Source organism: Corythoichthys intestinalis, chromosome 12 (genome assembly GCF_030265065.1).
Source record: "Corythoichthys intestinalis isolate RoL2023-P3 chromosome 12, ASM3026506v1, whole genome shotgun sequence".
Lineage (NCBI taxonomy): Eukaryota > Metazoa > Chordata > Actinopteri > Syngnathiformes > Syngnathidae > Corythoichthys > Corythoichthys intestinalis.
Window position 1 is genome coordinate 52,435,970 of NC_080406.1, and position 14,664 is coordinate 52,450,633.

Consider the following 14,664-nt stretch of genomic DNA (forward strand, 5'->3'; position numbering starts at 1 on the left):
ACCTTCACGGATTACCATGCTATGAAAACGTCGCGGTTACAAAACCACTAAAATTTTCCGTCATACAGTAGTACGTATTCGTTATTTTTCATGTGTCGAAAATGCAGCCAGAATTGGCTTGGCGCGGCAGCGCTTACCCCTTCCCCTGTTTAATGCTGCGTGTGTCAGTGACGCTATTCCAGCAAACCCAAAAACAAGCACTCCAAACGCAAGGCGTAAATTCTTCAATTTATTGATCTCTCAAATCGTGGTAACTGAAATATACCAAATGAATAAATTTAAAACGTTGTACACTCGTATTTTTCCACATGTGAGTAGCTTCAACAGTTTAGCTTCATGAAAAAGTTCGTCAAAAACAAAACACACATTTTCTTTTCAAATTCAATACACAAAGTTACTAAAAACTTACAAAGACGAATGATAGGCAAGGCTTAGCTAGGACAGCAACTTCATTGAGGTTAATCACAGCCGCTGAGAGAGAAACAAGTTTGTATGCGGGGAGGAAAAAAAAAAAAAGAGCGTCAAAGATCGCTAATTGCGACAGATGATCTTGTACTAAGCACAAATTCACATTCGCTGGAGGAGGTAAAGTATCACTCCCAATTGTTTTTAGATGAATGCATTTGCCAGCATATTGAATTTAGTGAGTAATGGTTTTCGTTTTCATATTTTGTGGTATGACAAAGTTACTGCCGTTCGTTGCAGCTTGCGTTGAACACTGCCGGAGCGTCCGGTGAAAAAATAGCTCCCTTTAAGGTAGCGTCAAGCTTGTGTATTTAACGGTAATATAAAAGCAGTGTTGTCAATAACGCGGTATCGTAATGCGTAACTAATCTGATTACTTTCTTTCAGTAAAGAACAATCTAACGCGTTCATTTTTCTAAATCAGTAATCTGAGTAAAATTACTTTTCTTGATGCCTGTGCGTTACTATTACTACATAATGTGTGTAGAATGAAGAATACTGTAGTCATGGGAGTGACATCACATGTCACATTTTTTAATCGGGGACGGAACAAAAAGGGTCACGTGTATTACCATGATGCGTGAGCGCTGGGAGTTTGCGGCCAAAACAACATAGCCTTGCTACCTCGCCAGGATGCAATGAAATAGGCAGGAGATATACTACAAACGGCTGCATTTGCACACTGGAAACACAGCCATTACTTCACATTTTTGTCTAGTAAAGATAACAAAAATATCTCCGTGCGCTGCGAACTTTGCGCTGGCTCAAAAAGACTGTCGACCGCTATAAGCATCCAATTCAAGCACCACTTGGAATTACAGCACAACAGGTAACACGACAGCCAGGACTTTTTGATACTGCTCGTGCTCAATCCTCGGTTCAAGCTCAGTTGTTGTTGAGGGTTTTGAAAGCTTAGGTTTAAAGAAATTCTAAATATCCATCTTGCCTCCTCAGCTGTAGTTTTGGCTAAGTAATGCAAACGGCTGTCTCTAAGTTCTATAGTCACATGATCTGTTCGAAAAATAATTTGGACCCATTATGAAATACTTTGAAGGATTCCTGTTCGTTTTGTTCATTTTTGTTGTTTGTTTTATTGCTCTAAAACTTTTATAGACAACATTTTAATGGCCATATTCAATGGTCTTTATTTTAAAGGGGAAGTTCAGAATTTTTTACATTAGGCTTAATCTTTGAGTTAGCCGGGGTTTAATTAGTCGTTGGAAATGACTTGAACAAATTCTGTGCAGTTTGACAGTTATTTGTTAGTTTCAGGGCTCCGGAGTGGCTAAGCTAGCGCGAGTCAATGGTGGTTGAAATCAACTCCTTCAACTAATCAAACCCCCGTTAACTCGAATATTAAGCCTTATGTGAAAAATTAAAATGGTCAAATTCGCCACATGTAGGACGTTTTGCCCACGGCGGACATTTTGGCAGAACGCCGGAACATATTTACTCCACACCTTTCTCACCTTTTTAACCCCTGACCCATTTTCATGCCTGAATAAGGAAGTGGCTTGCATTTTGTGGTCGCATATCGGTGGCTTGTCACCCCCCCCACCCCCCGGTCCTCTTTGCGTGCCCGCCGAGAATGCGCTTTCCCCGGGTTGGCGACGAACAGCTCCGTGCTCAGATGTCGGCCGGTTTGTCCACCGAGAATGGGCTATTTTTGGTGATTATTCCCGGCGACGAGCACTGCCAGCCCGCCGTTGTTTACGCTCTTTCCTCCATCTCAGAAGCCGGGACAGGGACATGACAAAAGGCGGTGGCATAAAATATAGTTCGGGAGGTGCATGAAGTTTTTACCGTTATGGAGTAATTCTGCCATGTCATACTGAATAAATACATTCTTAATTAATTAATAAAAAATCATTATTTTTTGTTAAAAAATAAGAATTTTAATTTTTTTTTTAAATTTAGCACAAAGACTTGTGCTAAGTTTTCCATTTAGCTCAAGTCTGTTATTTGTTATGACTAGTGATGAACAGTAATACATTTTTCAACCAATGCCGACAACCGATAACATCCTCCTCGTTCCAACCGAAAACCGATAATGTCAAGCCGATAATTCTATTTAAAGATTTCTGTAAAATTTTAAAGTTTACACAAGAGAAAATATTACTGTGCAAAAATATAATTCATTGCTCCTTTTTTCAACATCAAATGTAAACAAGTAGTCAATTCCAACATCTAAATAAAGACAGGTTGTCTGACATTGTGTAATGGTAAACCTTTGGCAACAATTACTTACAGAGTGAATACCTAAGTTGCACAAAAATGCGTTTAAAAGTAAGCCATTCCTAACATATAACATTACTACACTGCAAAAACACACCTCCTTAAAACTAGTTAAATTCCCTTGTTTTCAGTGTAAATCTATTGGAAATAAGTGAAAATATCTGTCAGCACTTCAAGTATATTTCACTCAGATTTCTTGAAGAAAAATAGCTAGCTGAAAATAAGTTTAACAGCCTAATTTTAAGCAATATATTATTATACTTTATCCTCAAAAAAAGTCAGAAATGTTCAAAAAAGTTCAAGAATAGGTATGGTTCAAAACATTATTTGAAAGCATTTCTTTCTTGATTTAGGTGAAAAATGACAATTTTTTTAGATGTATGGGCTTGATAAGAACTAAGATTTACCTCAGTCTTTAACACTCAAAACAAGATGAGGAAAATTATTTGACGATTTAAGACGAATTATCTGATTAAGACGTCATAAATTGACAGCGTACTGAATGCATTACTGACTGGCTGACTTCTTGTGAGATGTTTGGTGCATGTTACAATTATCATCTAACCACTGTGCCGAAGCATGCTTACTTGACATCACTTGTCCAAATGTCCGTGGTGAAACTCATGTATTCGGCATGTTTTTCGCGAAGAATGGTGGTCGTATAAACTGCATTATTGTTTGGGCTCTCCGGTCACTTCGGTAAAAAAAAACGTCTCTCGTCCGGCATCCCGTCCCGCCTGTGCCCTTCAGTCCGTCCGGCCGCCGTAGTGCACGATGAGTTGAACCGGAGATGAGTGGCGGCGGCAGCTACGTTCGTACCGGTATTATATCCGCCCGTCTCGCCGCGCGTATTCGGGGCATGGCTCTGCTCCGGACGGAGGCGCGCGTCTCGCGTCCCGCACGCCGTGGGAAAACTCCAGAAACCGGGGTATTCGCCGGATGTCCCACCGCCGGGCAATCGGGCTTGGCCCACCTGCCCGCCCCGCCGGCGGCCTGCCGGACCGGCCAGAGTGGCGGGCTCCGTCGGAAGACAGCTACTTGTCGACTATCGGTCTCCTTGCCGGTGTTTAGCCTTAGATGGAGTTTATCACCGGCTTTAGGCTGCATTCCTAAACAACTCGACTCCGGAAAGGCCGCAGCGCCTCTCGATCGTCACAAGCCCTGTATACGTTTGCTTAGTTTATGTGTGTTTAGCTGTAGCATTCGCGCTAGCAGCAGCAGCAGCCTCGTATTCGTTCCAAAAATCTTTGTGATGCAGTTTTAAATGGCTGCTGGGTTAGTGGTGTTGAATGAGGACTCTTTGTTTCCGCCTCGAGGAACTTTTGCAGTGCATGTTTTGCAGATGGCGAGAGCGACGTTTTTTCACCACACGGAAAACAACCCACGTTAGTGAGATCCGCCATAATTTTGCCTCAACTCGGTTGTGTAACTCTGCCTCCTCTATGACGCCATACTCCTAGACACCTCCCCCCTCAGGGGCTTCAGAGAGAGGAGGGGTTGAGGAGGCGGCAGTGGAGAAGTGGACAAAACTGCTTCGTTTGCGCACATTTGTAGGCTAAATCAAGTATATAATTATCGGATTGCATTATCGGTTGAGGTTTTTTTTATATGGATTATCTGTGTGACGTCATAATTGCCATTATCGGCCGATAATTATCGGTAACCGATATTATCGTGCATCTTTAGTCATGACCATACCATTTATTTAACAATTGGGGAAAAATTCTAGTACTTTGATGAAAGAATACCCTTTAAAAATATCGGAGTAGAGAGATTGAAAGAATGACATTTTGTTGCTCTCTTTGTCGCTTTTTCCTCGTTATGAATAATTCCCCCTCAATGGGCTATCAGATGAAACCACAACCCTGCCGACGTCATCCTCCTGTTGGGGACGCTAGAGCCCTATAATGGTAGCCGTGGCTAAACGGCAGATTAAAAGACTAATTTCTCGTCATCTGTGCTGTGCCAATTTTTTTAAAAAGTTGAATCATCTCAAAACATGATTCTAATTCACATAATAATGCTATTTAAGACTTTTTTTCATCCTGTCGTTGGCACTTTAAGCAATATTATATTGAAATAATGCCACTCTTGAGTAAAATTTGTGGCCACCTTTGAGATTATCAGATGACCCATATGCGGGGACCATATGCTGAACGGCTAAGCTAACAGTACTAAAAAAGGGGAATTACAAGAGGTTTTGTTGATTAACGTTTCTTCTTATTCGTCAGAAAAAGTTCTTTGCAAACAATCTCTTAATGTTTATTGACAAAATTAACTCTTGACTTTTCATGTGTTAGTGTTCGACGTTTCATCTTGCCTGTGTCTTGTCTATCCCCCGCAGGCCCTGGATGCCTACCTGGATCAAAACAACCGGCAGATTGATGACATTGTGGAGCTGGTGCGAGGCAAGCTGTCCAAACAGAACCGAGTCACCCTTGGAGCCCTGGTGGTACTGGATGTCCATGCTCGTGACGTGCTGGCCTTGCTGGTGCAAAAGGGTATAAGTGACGAACATGACTTTTTGTGGCAAAGCCAGCTGCGCTACTATTGGATTGTAAGTGACATTTTCTTTTGTTTCATTGGAAACTGTAAGAAATATTCAGTGGACTGACTTGACTGGGTTGTTGTGCAGGATGACAACCTTCAGACAAAGATGATCAATGCAGGTTTGCCATATGGTTATGAGTACCTGGGCAATACATTGCGTCTGGTCATTACACCATTGACTGATCGCTGCTACCGGTAAAAGCCATCTTGTTATTTGTACTTCAGCTCCTGAAGCAAGTTTCCCTTAGCAGTGTTAAATCTGATAGACATGACTGTAATGAGTAGACCCACAAAAATGTCAACAAGCCACACACATAACATATAGAATTAGTTAGCCAAATGTTAGCCCTCTGAACCGTTTTATCTCAGAAAAATAAAATTTGGCGGACATGTCTATCATGGGTAGAATCACAAACAAGTTTCATTAACTCAAGCTTTGAAATACAGAGGAAGTCTGTCATTTTGGGTTTATAACAGACATTGTGATGCCATTTTGGCATTAAAGACTTGTATAAGCCTAGAAGAGAAAATTGCTGATTCATCACGCTATCTCCATCACCCTCAGCACCTTGTTTGGTGCCCTCCATCTCCATTTGGGTGGAGCACCAGAGGGCCCTGCAGGCACAGGAAAAACCGAAACCACCAAAGACTTGGCCAAGGCTGTGGCCAAGCAGTGCGTGGTATTCAACTGTTCGGACGGTCTCGACTATATTGCCCTCGGAAAGTTCTTCAAAGTGAGTACAAGTTCTCCTTCAAATTCCTGAACTTGCTTTCACACGTACTATATTAAGTGTATATGTGACCAGGGCCTTTTGTCCTGTGGAGCCTGGGCGTGCTTCGACGAGTTTAACAGAATCGATTTGGAGGTGTTGTCCGTGGTGGCTCAGCAGATCCTCACGATTCAGAGAGGTGTATTATGTGTGATTACTTCCTCAAAGACATATTATTAAATTAGTTAAAATTAGCAGTGCTTAACTTTTCCCCCACATTTTTCAATCTTCCAGCCTTATTCTAAAATGAGTCCAGTTATGCGATGTATAGAGATGCTCATGAGCCACTTCATATCTGATTTTCCAGGAATTGCCGCTCACGCTAAGCTGCTGATGTTTGAAGGAACGGAACTGACCCTTGACCCATCCTGTGCTGTGTTTATCACAATGAATCCTGGTTACGCCGGACGTTCCGAGCTCCCTGACAACCTTAAGGTATATTTACCTTTACTTGGTGATGGAACAAATTTAACTTATAAGCAGTGGTGGAACGTAACAAAGTAAAAGTACTTCGTTACTGTACTTAAGTACATTTATGTGTATCTATACTTTACTTGAGTACAAACATTAAGTGGTACTTTTTACTTCACAACATTTTAAAGCCGGTATCTGCACTTTTTATTTCACTACTGTTCAAATTGTGACCTGCGTTACAAGTTACTTTTTTTTTTCTTTTCTTCCGTCACTGTGAATTGATAGTTTAGTTTTCATGCCTCCAGCGCATTCGATAAGCCCAGTGCAACTATACATATACTGAGCACTAAAAGCAGCAAAACGAGTATATGCAAGATTAGGCAGGTGAACAAGATCTTGAATAAAAAAACAAAATGTAAAAGAACTTTGGTAATTTTTTTGACTATTTTTTTCTCTTAGACGCTTTAACTTAAGTAATTTTTTGCACCTGTATCTGTACTTTAGTTAAAGTGAGTACTTTATCCAACACTGCTTATACAGTGGTATGAAAAAGTATCTCAAGCTTTTGGAATTTTTCACATTTCTGCATAAAATCACCATCAAATATGATCTGATCCTTGTCAAAATCACACATGTAAAACCAGCGTCTGCTTTAAGTAAAACCACCATTTATAGGTTTTCATATTCTAATGACAATAGGATTCAAACAATGACAGAAGGGGGAAAAATAAGTAAGTGAACCCTCTGCCTAAGGAGACTTAAAGAGGAATTGAAAACAATTTTTACCAAACAATTTAAGTCAGGTGTGTGCCCAATCACTGATGAGTGGTTTAAAGCTGCCCTGCCCACTATAAAAAACACACCTTGTAAGAATTGTCTTGATGAGAAGGATTGTCTGATGTGCATCATGACTCGGTCAAAAGAGCTGTCTGAAGACCTGCGATCAAGGATTGATTTGTATAAAGCTGGGAAAGCATACAAAACCATCCCTAAAAGTCTAGATGTTCATCAGTCGACAGTCCGAAAAGTGGTCTACACATGGAGATAGTTTGGCACTGTTTCTTCTCTCCCAAGGAGTGGCCATCCATCAAAGATGATGCCAAAAGTTCAGCGCAGAATTCTCAGAGAGCTAAAAAAGAACCGTAGAGTGTTTGCTAAAGACTTACAGAAATCACTGGCACAGTCCAATATCTCTGTGCACACATCAACTATATGTAAAACTATGGCCAAAAATGGTGTTCATGGGATGACTCCGCGGAGGAAGCCACTGCTGTCTAAAAAACCGCATTGTTGCTCATTTAATGTTCGCGAAAAGGTACTGGACACTCCACAGACCTTTAGGCAAATATTTTGTGGACTGATGAAACCAAAGTTGAATTGTTTGGGAGAAACACACAACGACATGTGTGGAGGAAAAATGGAACAACTCACCAACATCAACATCTCATCTCCACCGTGAAGCTTGGTGGAGGAAGCATCATGATTTGGGGCTGTTGTAATGCCTCAGGGCCTGGGGAACTTGAAATCATTAATGAAAGAATGAATTTAAAAGTTTATGAGGATGCTTTGCAGGAAAACCTGAGGCTGTCTGTCAGACAGTAGAAGTTAAAAAGAGGATGGATGCTGCAACAAGACAATGATCCAAAACAAAGAAGTAAATCAACTTCAGAATGGTTTCAGAAGAACAAAATACACTTTCTGGAGTGGCCAAGTCAAAGTCCAGACTTGAACCCCCATTGAGATGCTGTGGCATGACTTACGGACAACGATTCATGCCAGACATCCCACGAATCTGACTGAACTACAGCCGTTTTGTAGAGAAGAATGGGCCAAGATTAGTCCTGATCGATGTGCCAGACTGATCTGCAGCTACAGGAAGCGTCTGGTTAAAGTTATTGCTGCCAAAGGGGGGGGGCACAAAATATTAAATGTGATGGTTACAGTATTTTTCCCCCTTCTGTCATTGTTTGCATACTATCCTCATTAAAATATGAAAACCTATAAATGTTTGGGTGGTTTCAGTTAAAGCAGACAATGGTTTTTCATTTCTGTGATTTTGACAAAGATCAGATCACATTTGATGGTGATTTCATGCAGAAAATCAGAAATGTGAGAAATTACAAAAGGTTCAGATGCTTTTTAATACCACTGTAGGTCAAAGTACTGCTGTACAGTACATAGAAATAACGGGTGACTTTTGCTGCACCAGTCAGTTTCGGGTGTCCCCGCAGGCGCTGTTCAGGACTGTGGCTATGATGGTGCCGGACTACGCATTGATCGCGGAGATTGTGCTCTACTCGTGCGGCTTCGTGACAGCTCGTCCCCTCTCGGTGAAAATCGTGGCGACTTACCGTTTGTGCTCAGAGCAGCTCTCCATGCAGCACCACTATGACTACGGGATGAGGGCCGTCAAGTCCGTACTGACTGCCGCCGGCAACCTCAAGGTAGGTGTGGTGATGCCGAATGTTTGTCGCCGCGGCTTTCAGTGGTGAATCCTCAGTGTGATTATTACAGTGTGAGACGGGGGAACCAGTTGCATATCACGAACACAGTGTTTTATTAAGGTTGGTATTCAATGGACACAAATAGGAACTGGAGGAATGGTGTGGTGGAGTTGAGCAGGTCAGGCTTAACAGGGTGATGGGGTTGGAGAATTGGCGTCGTCGGGACCACCAGGACAGGCAGAGCAGGCTGAAGACCTGGAGTAGTCAGATCAAGCAGCACCGATTGTGCTGGCTGGAGAGCTGACGTAGTCGTGCCAAGCAGAAAACGCTGAGCAGGTCAATTGATCAAGAACGGTCAACAAGCAGGAGTGTGCTGTATCGCTGACGATCTGACACTGACTGTTTGGAAGCCATGCCTTAAATGCACAGCTGTTAACAGGTGGCAGGTGGTGGTAATGGCGTACCGAGAGCAACACGTCACTTTTGCTCATTAATATTCATGACATTAGCAATTGTTGCTAGGCAGGACAACCTCCCTAATGGTAAATGAATGGAAATAGTGTACAAACAAGATGTTTACTGAACAAAACCTACCAATTCTATCAGAAAATGATGTCACTGGTGCCAAATTCACTGGTAAAGATGTGGAAGAGCATACAAATGTTCGGTTAAAGAGATGGCTTGAGTGTCGAGGGCTAAAAAAGACGGGAAAAAGAGCTGAGTCGACCTGATCCAGAGTTGGCTTTTTTATCGACACCTTTTTCTTGTGTGCATTGCCTTACGCCACTGACAATGACATTCTCCTGTTTCAACAATCTATCCTTTACCACCATATGCCTTGTCTTTCTTATATATTATATCCTCTGGTTGTCTTACGTCTCTGACCGTTGTTGGGGGCAATTTACATTGCTATTTTTGTGTAGCGATCGCAAATGCTACTCTGTGACAGCCAATGAACACTTTTAATTTTTTCATTAATAGCCAATCTTAATTCTATAATTTATTTACATTTCCTCCTTACTAAAGTTGTTTTTTACAACAGAAAAGGTAACAACAGTGGCAGTCAGATACCATTTTAATTTTTTTCAGGTCATTCATTGTCAGACAGAAGCAGCACGGCAAAACGCCACGCTAAAAAATAAGTAAAAATATCAAAATGGCTTACTTCTTCGTCCTCTTTAGGACCATGGCCCCAACAAAATGTTCACTGCATATGAAATGTGAATGGTTTCACCTTCCTGGCGTCAAACTGGTGTTTTGGACGTCCGCACAAGTTGTACCGTTCTTCACATTTTTTCCTCACGAGTTTTTGGTTTCGGGAAACGTATGGAGAAAACATCCTTCATATGTCGTAATGTCTAGAGTCGTTTCTACAAGTTCCATAGCAGCATTTTTGTGAAAGATTACCGGAGAAAACAAGCAGAAATAACATGGATTGTATGCGAGGGCGTGTCTATAATGTCCCACTTCCGCACTACGATGGCGACGTCACGGTCTAAAAAAAAGCATTCTTGCGGTACGCTATAAGCTGTGATTGGAAGATGAGCTTCATGATAGGTGGAGTGGCAGCAGGCTAAGTGTGCTGGAATATTACCCTATTAGTGGAAAAGGGCCAGGCTCATGACAATTAGACATAAAGGTAAAAAAGCTAGGGAACTTAGCAGTCTTGTTTGTGGAAGCCTTTTTATTTTTTTTTTTGTCTTAGTCTTTTGGACGATACTTATTGGTCATATTTTAGTCATGAATTTGTCTTTGTCTCGTTTTTGTTGACGAAAACTCAAGATTAATTTCGTCTAATATTAGTCGACGTTGAATAAAATGTTTTCGTCAGTAAAAAAAAAAATATATATATATATATAAGATAAATAAAATGGATTCCAGTCAATACCAACAGATTCTTGCAAACAGTATTCCAGAGTCAGCAACAAAGTGTAAGTTGCACAGGGGCTGGATTTTTCAACAAGACAATGACCCCAAACACTGCTCCAAATCTACTAAAGTGCCTGTGACACGAAAAAGCATGTTTATTTCATAATACACGCGATATTTTATGCTCCTGAATGAAATGGACAGCTTGGATGTGTGTGGAAGCGATCGCTAGATTTATGTAGTTTTTTGAATCCCGCGCCATGAAAATGAGTGGCTTTCGGCAACAGTCTCGAGTTGAGAAAGAGGGCGCTGTGACGTGTACGGAGGAAGGAGTCCTCTTCACTACACAGCCATACTATTGTATGAGAAGGACTAAGAATTCAACTGATTTTGCGGATTAATATGTTTATATTTCGCATCACGCCAGCCAAATGGCTGCAGAAAAATCTTGCTGTATGAGGGAAAGGTGTGTGCGCCTTTTTGGGGTTTCAAAGGGTTCCCATTCACCGGTGGATATTGGCCATAACAAGCCCTACTACTGTGGTACCATGGGACTTACGAGGAAGTGAGTAAACATCGTGTTTTGTATTATGTCAAATACTGGGATCATTTTAATATGTAGTAGTGACGGGATCTGTCGTTCACTTGAGTAAACGAATCCATTCCGGTTCGTTCAGTAAAACGATTCGTTCAAACGAATCGTTCAACGAATCGTTCGCCCCCCTCATCTCCCTCCCCACCCAAATGAATCGTTCGGTTAGTGAACGGGAAGTGACGTTGCCGAACGAATCCCCAAAGACCGCTTCGCAGTATAACTGAACGGGAAGTGACATTGCTTGGTCCCTCCCTCTCTTGCACATTGACCACTCGTCGTAGTTTCAGAAATGAGTGACAGGCGATATCATTCTGCTCTCAGAGACAGCCTCGTCTCCCTCCCGCTGCTGCAAAAGCGAGGGAGAACTTCCGCGTCGTCTGTCCTAGTTCTATGGGCTCAAAGTCATGGCTCGTGTTTGCATTTCGAATTAGGACACGGTTAAACATTTTCCTTTTGAGGGGGAAGTCGGGGTTTGGGGTCGGGGGCGCACGGACTTTCTTTAGCATGATCTTGCTCACATATACAATGCTGCTGCTAACAGCCAACGCGGCATGCCTGCTGTCACGAAAATAAAAATAAATCAAAGTTTAATTTCTAATTATGGAACGGCCAACACATCATATTAACCTCTCGCTCTGTTGTATTTTTGTTTTTTATTATTAAGATGATCGTTTTGAATTTTTGCACTGGTATTAATAAATAAAATAATCCGGTCAGCTCCCCTGTCGTCCCCGCATCTCAGATCGTCAAATGCTGACGAGAAATAATTGTTTGCTTTATGATTTCGCCTTTCTACTCTCATTAGTCTGTTAAGAAAAATGTAGACATATTGCGACATCTCCCGTGTCCGCGCGCTTTGTTTTGGGGGCACTTGAGTAGCACATGATGGACGGATTGACATAATTTGTCAAACCAACCGACACCCTCTGACACGAAAAAAAAAAAAACACTCGGAAAAAATTGACATGTATATACAGTTTCATTGCAAATCAGTATTATGGTGATCATACTAAATATTTTTTTTTTCTGTGCACATATGAGGTACATATCGCTGCCATGAAGCCTCCATATAGTGACAGTTCTCTGCCCGCTTCACTGCCGTCACGTGACCGCAGCTCAGGTTTTGCTTGCCTCGTAGCTACGCGTGTTTTAAATTACTGTAAATTTGATAGTATATCGTCATAGGCACAGTCCCGAGTCTGTTGAGAAAAGTAGAACACTAAACCATGCTCGCTAGATTTGTGTGGTGTTTTTGTCTTTTTGAGCAGCATTTGATAGGCTCCACGTTAACAAATATGTGACAAAGTCGTTTCCTTTCATTTTATGACTCGTTCACCGCATAGTCATTACTGGAAAGTCAAGTTAGCAGCAAGCTAGGTCAGGAACCGGAGGACCGAATCACTGAACGGGAAGTGACAAAACTCAGTCTTTCCCCCCTGCCTGCACGCTGGCTGCTTATTGGCCACACGTGGAAATGAGTGACATACGCCATGATTCTGTTTCCGCTCCCTCCCCTGCCCGCGATGAGGCTGGCGTCTGATTGGTCGTGTGCGATGTCAGAAGACGCTGCCGCTTGCTCAACGCCCTCCCACGCAGCGAACAAGCGCCACCAACTTCATAGAACGAATCAGTGCAGATGGTGATTAGTTCGGTCTCGTTCACCCAAACAATTCGTTCAAAAAGAACGAATCGTTCGCGACCGATACAACACTAATATGTAGGTGGCTTTCATTTTGTGGCAGACATTCTCCTTGTCCCCTCGACCGACGACCGGCGGCTTGTCGCACATCCCCCTGCCAGGAGAGCACTGTACTCGGCTTATTCCCCTCTTCATGTGCCCGGTGTTCTGTCAAATTTTCCGACCAATCAGAAATTGCAACTTTGAGTTAAAAATAGCTGCGAATACAGCGATTACAAAGTAAACACTACAAACTTTCTTTAAATAAAGGACTAGTTACGTTTGATCAGGGATGGGCATGTGAAAAACTCTCCTCATACACATTAGCTGCACATGTTAGCTGCATAACAACTGGAGCCGCCCTCCTCCACTGAGTCACTCGGTGTTTACGACTTCGCCGTGTAGTAAAGCATTATTTTGCCATATTCGTGTTGACCATTTGGCAGCTACACGCTCCTCCGATGTCGGCCGGTTTGTTCAGCGGTCATTGTCCAGTTGCTTCCCCGGCGAGCTCTCCTGTCCGTGGTAGCAGGATAACGAGCTGTAAATTGCTCTCCGCCGGGCGGTTTGTTGATCGGCGAAGGCAATCGACAACCCAGTCGTCATGTGAAATGATCCGGGCTAGTTATGTGTGATTTTCCGCTTCGAAGACTTTGAAACATCACTTGGTTCGGGTTAGTATGTCGGCTAGCTGTCACGCCTCTTTGTTTACATTCCCCGAAGCCGGGAAAGGGAAATGACATAAGCCCGATTAGGTGGCATAAAATATCGTTCGGGAGGTGCGACAATAAAGGTGAAGTCAACAGTTTTGACCATTATGGAGTAGTTTTGCCATGTCGTCTTGAATAAATGTGTTTTTATTATTTCATATTCCATTTAGCACTAGACTGTTATTTGTCATGACCATGCCATTTATTTAACTATTGGGGAAAAATACTTGGACAAAAAGAATATCCTGTCAAAATATTGGAGTAGAGAGACTGAAACGATGACATTTTGCGGCTCTCTTCGTCACGTTTTCCTCGTTCTGAATAATTTCCCCTCAACGGGCTGACTGGTCCTTCTCAAGCCATTTATTTAGCTATTGGGTAAAAATGCTGGGATAAAAAGAATATCCTGTAAAAATATTGGAGTAGATGGACTGAAACAATGAAATTATGCGGCTCTCTTCGTCGCGTTTTCCTCGTTGTGAATAATTCCCCCTCAATGGGCTGCATACTAAATCAGATGAAATCGTGACTCCGCTGACGTCATCCACCTGTTGGGGACGCTAGAGCCCTATAATGGTAGGCGTGGCTAACCGACAGATTAAAACACTAATTTCTCGTCATCTGCGCTTTGCTAAATTGTTGTATATAGTCCAATCGTCTCAAAATATGATTTTAATTCACATAATAATCCTATTTAGGACTTTTTTCTCCTGTCGTACGCACTTCAAGGTATACCGCTAAGGTGTGAGGTTCTAATAATTTTCCTCCTTTCTTACTAAAGTAATTGCAAAGCCTTTAATTCAAAGATTTTCAGGATGTTTTAGAGGCCGACAAAAAGGCGTTTCTGTCACTGGAAGATCGACTAGGTACCAGTCCAGGCTGTATCCTGCCTATGGCCTATTTGTCACGATCTAATATCTCTGTTTAATTGAAT

At 42.1% G+C, this 14,664-nt stretch overlaps 1 protein-coding gene across 3 annotated transcripts in view; it reads left to right on the top strand.

Moving 5' to 3' along the window:
* Positions 1-14,664, top strand: part of dnah7 (dynein, axonemal, heavy chain 7) — a 213,468-nt gene that overhangs the window by 71,842 nt on the left and 126,962 nt on the right. For all 3 annotated transcript variants that reach the window (XM_057852777.1, XM_057852775.1, XM_057852778.1), the window contains 6 exons: positions 5,045-5,257; positions 5,336-5,445; positions 5,816-5,984; positions 6,057-6,159; positions 6,328-6,455; positions 8,666-8,878. In XM_057852777.1, the coding sequence (XP_057708760.1) occupies positions 5,045-5,257; positions 5,336-5,445; positions 5,816-5,984; positions 6,057-6,159; positions 6,328-6,455; positions 8,666-8,878 (936 nt within the window). The remainder of the gene's footprint in view (positions 1-5,044; positions 5,258-5,335; positions 5,446-5,815; positions 5,985-6,056; positions 6,160-6,327; positions 6,456-8,665; positions 8,879-14,664) is intronic.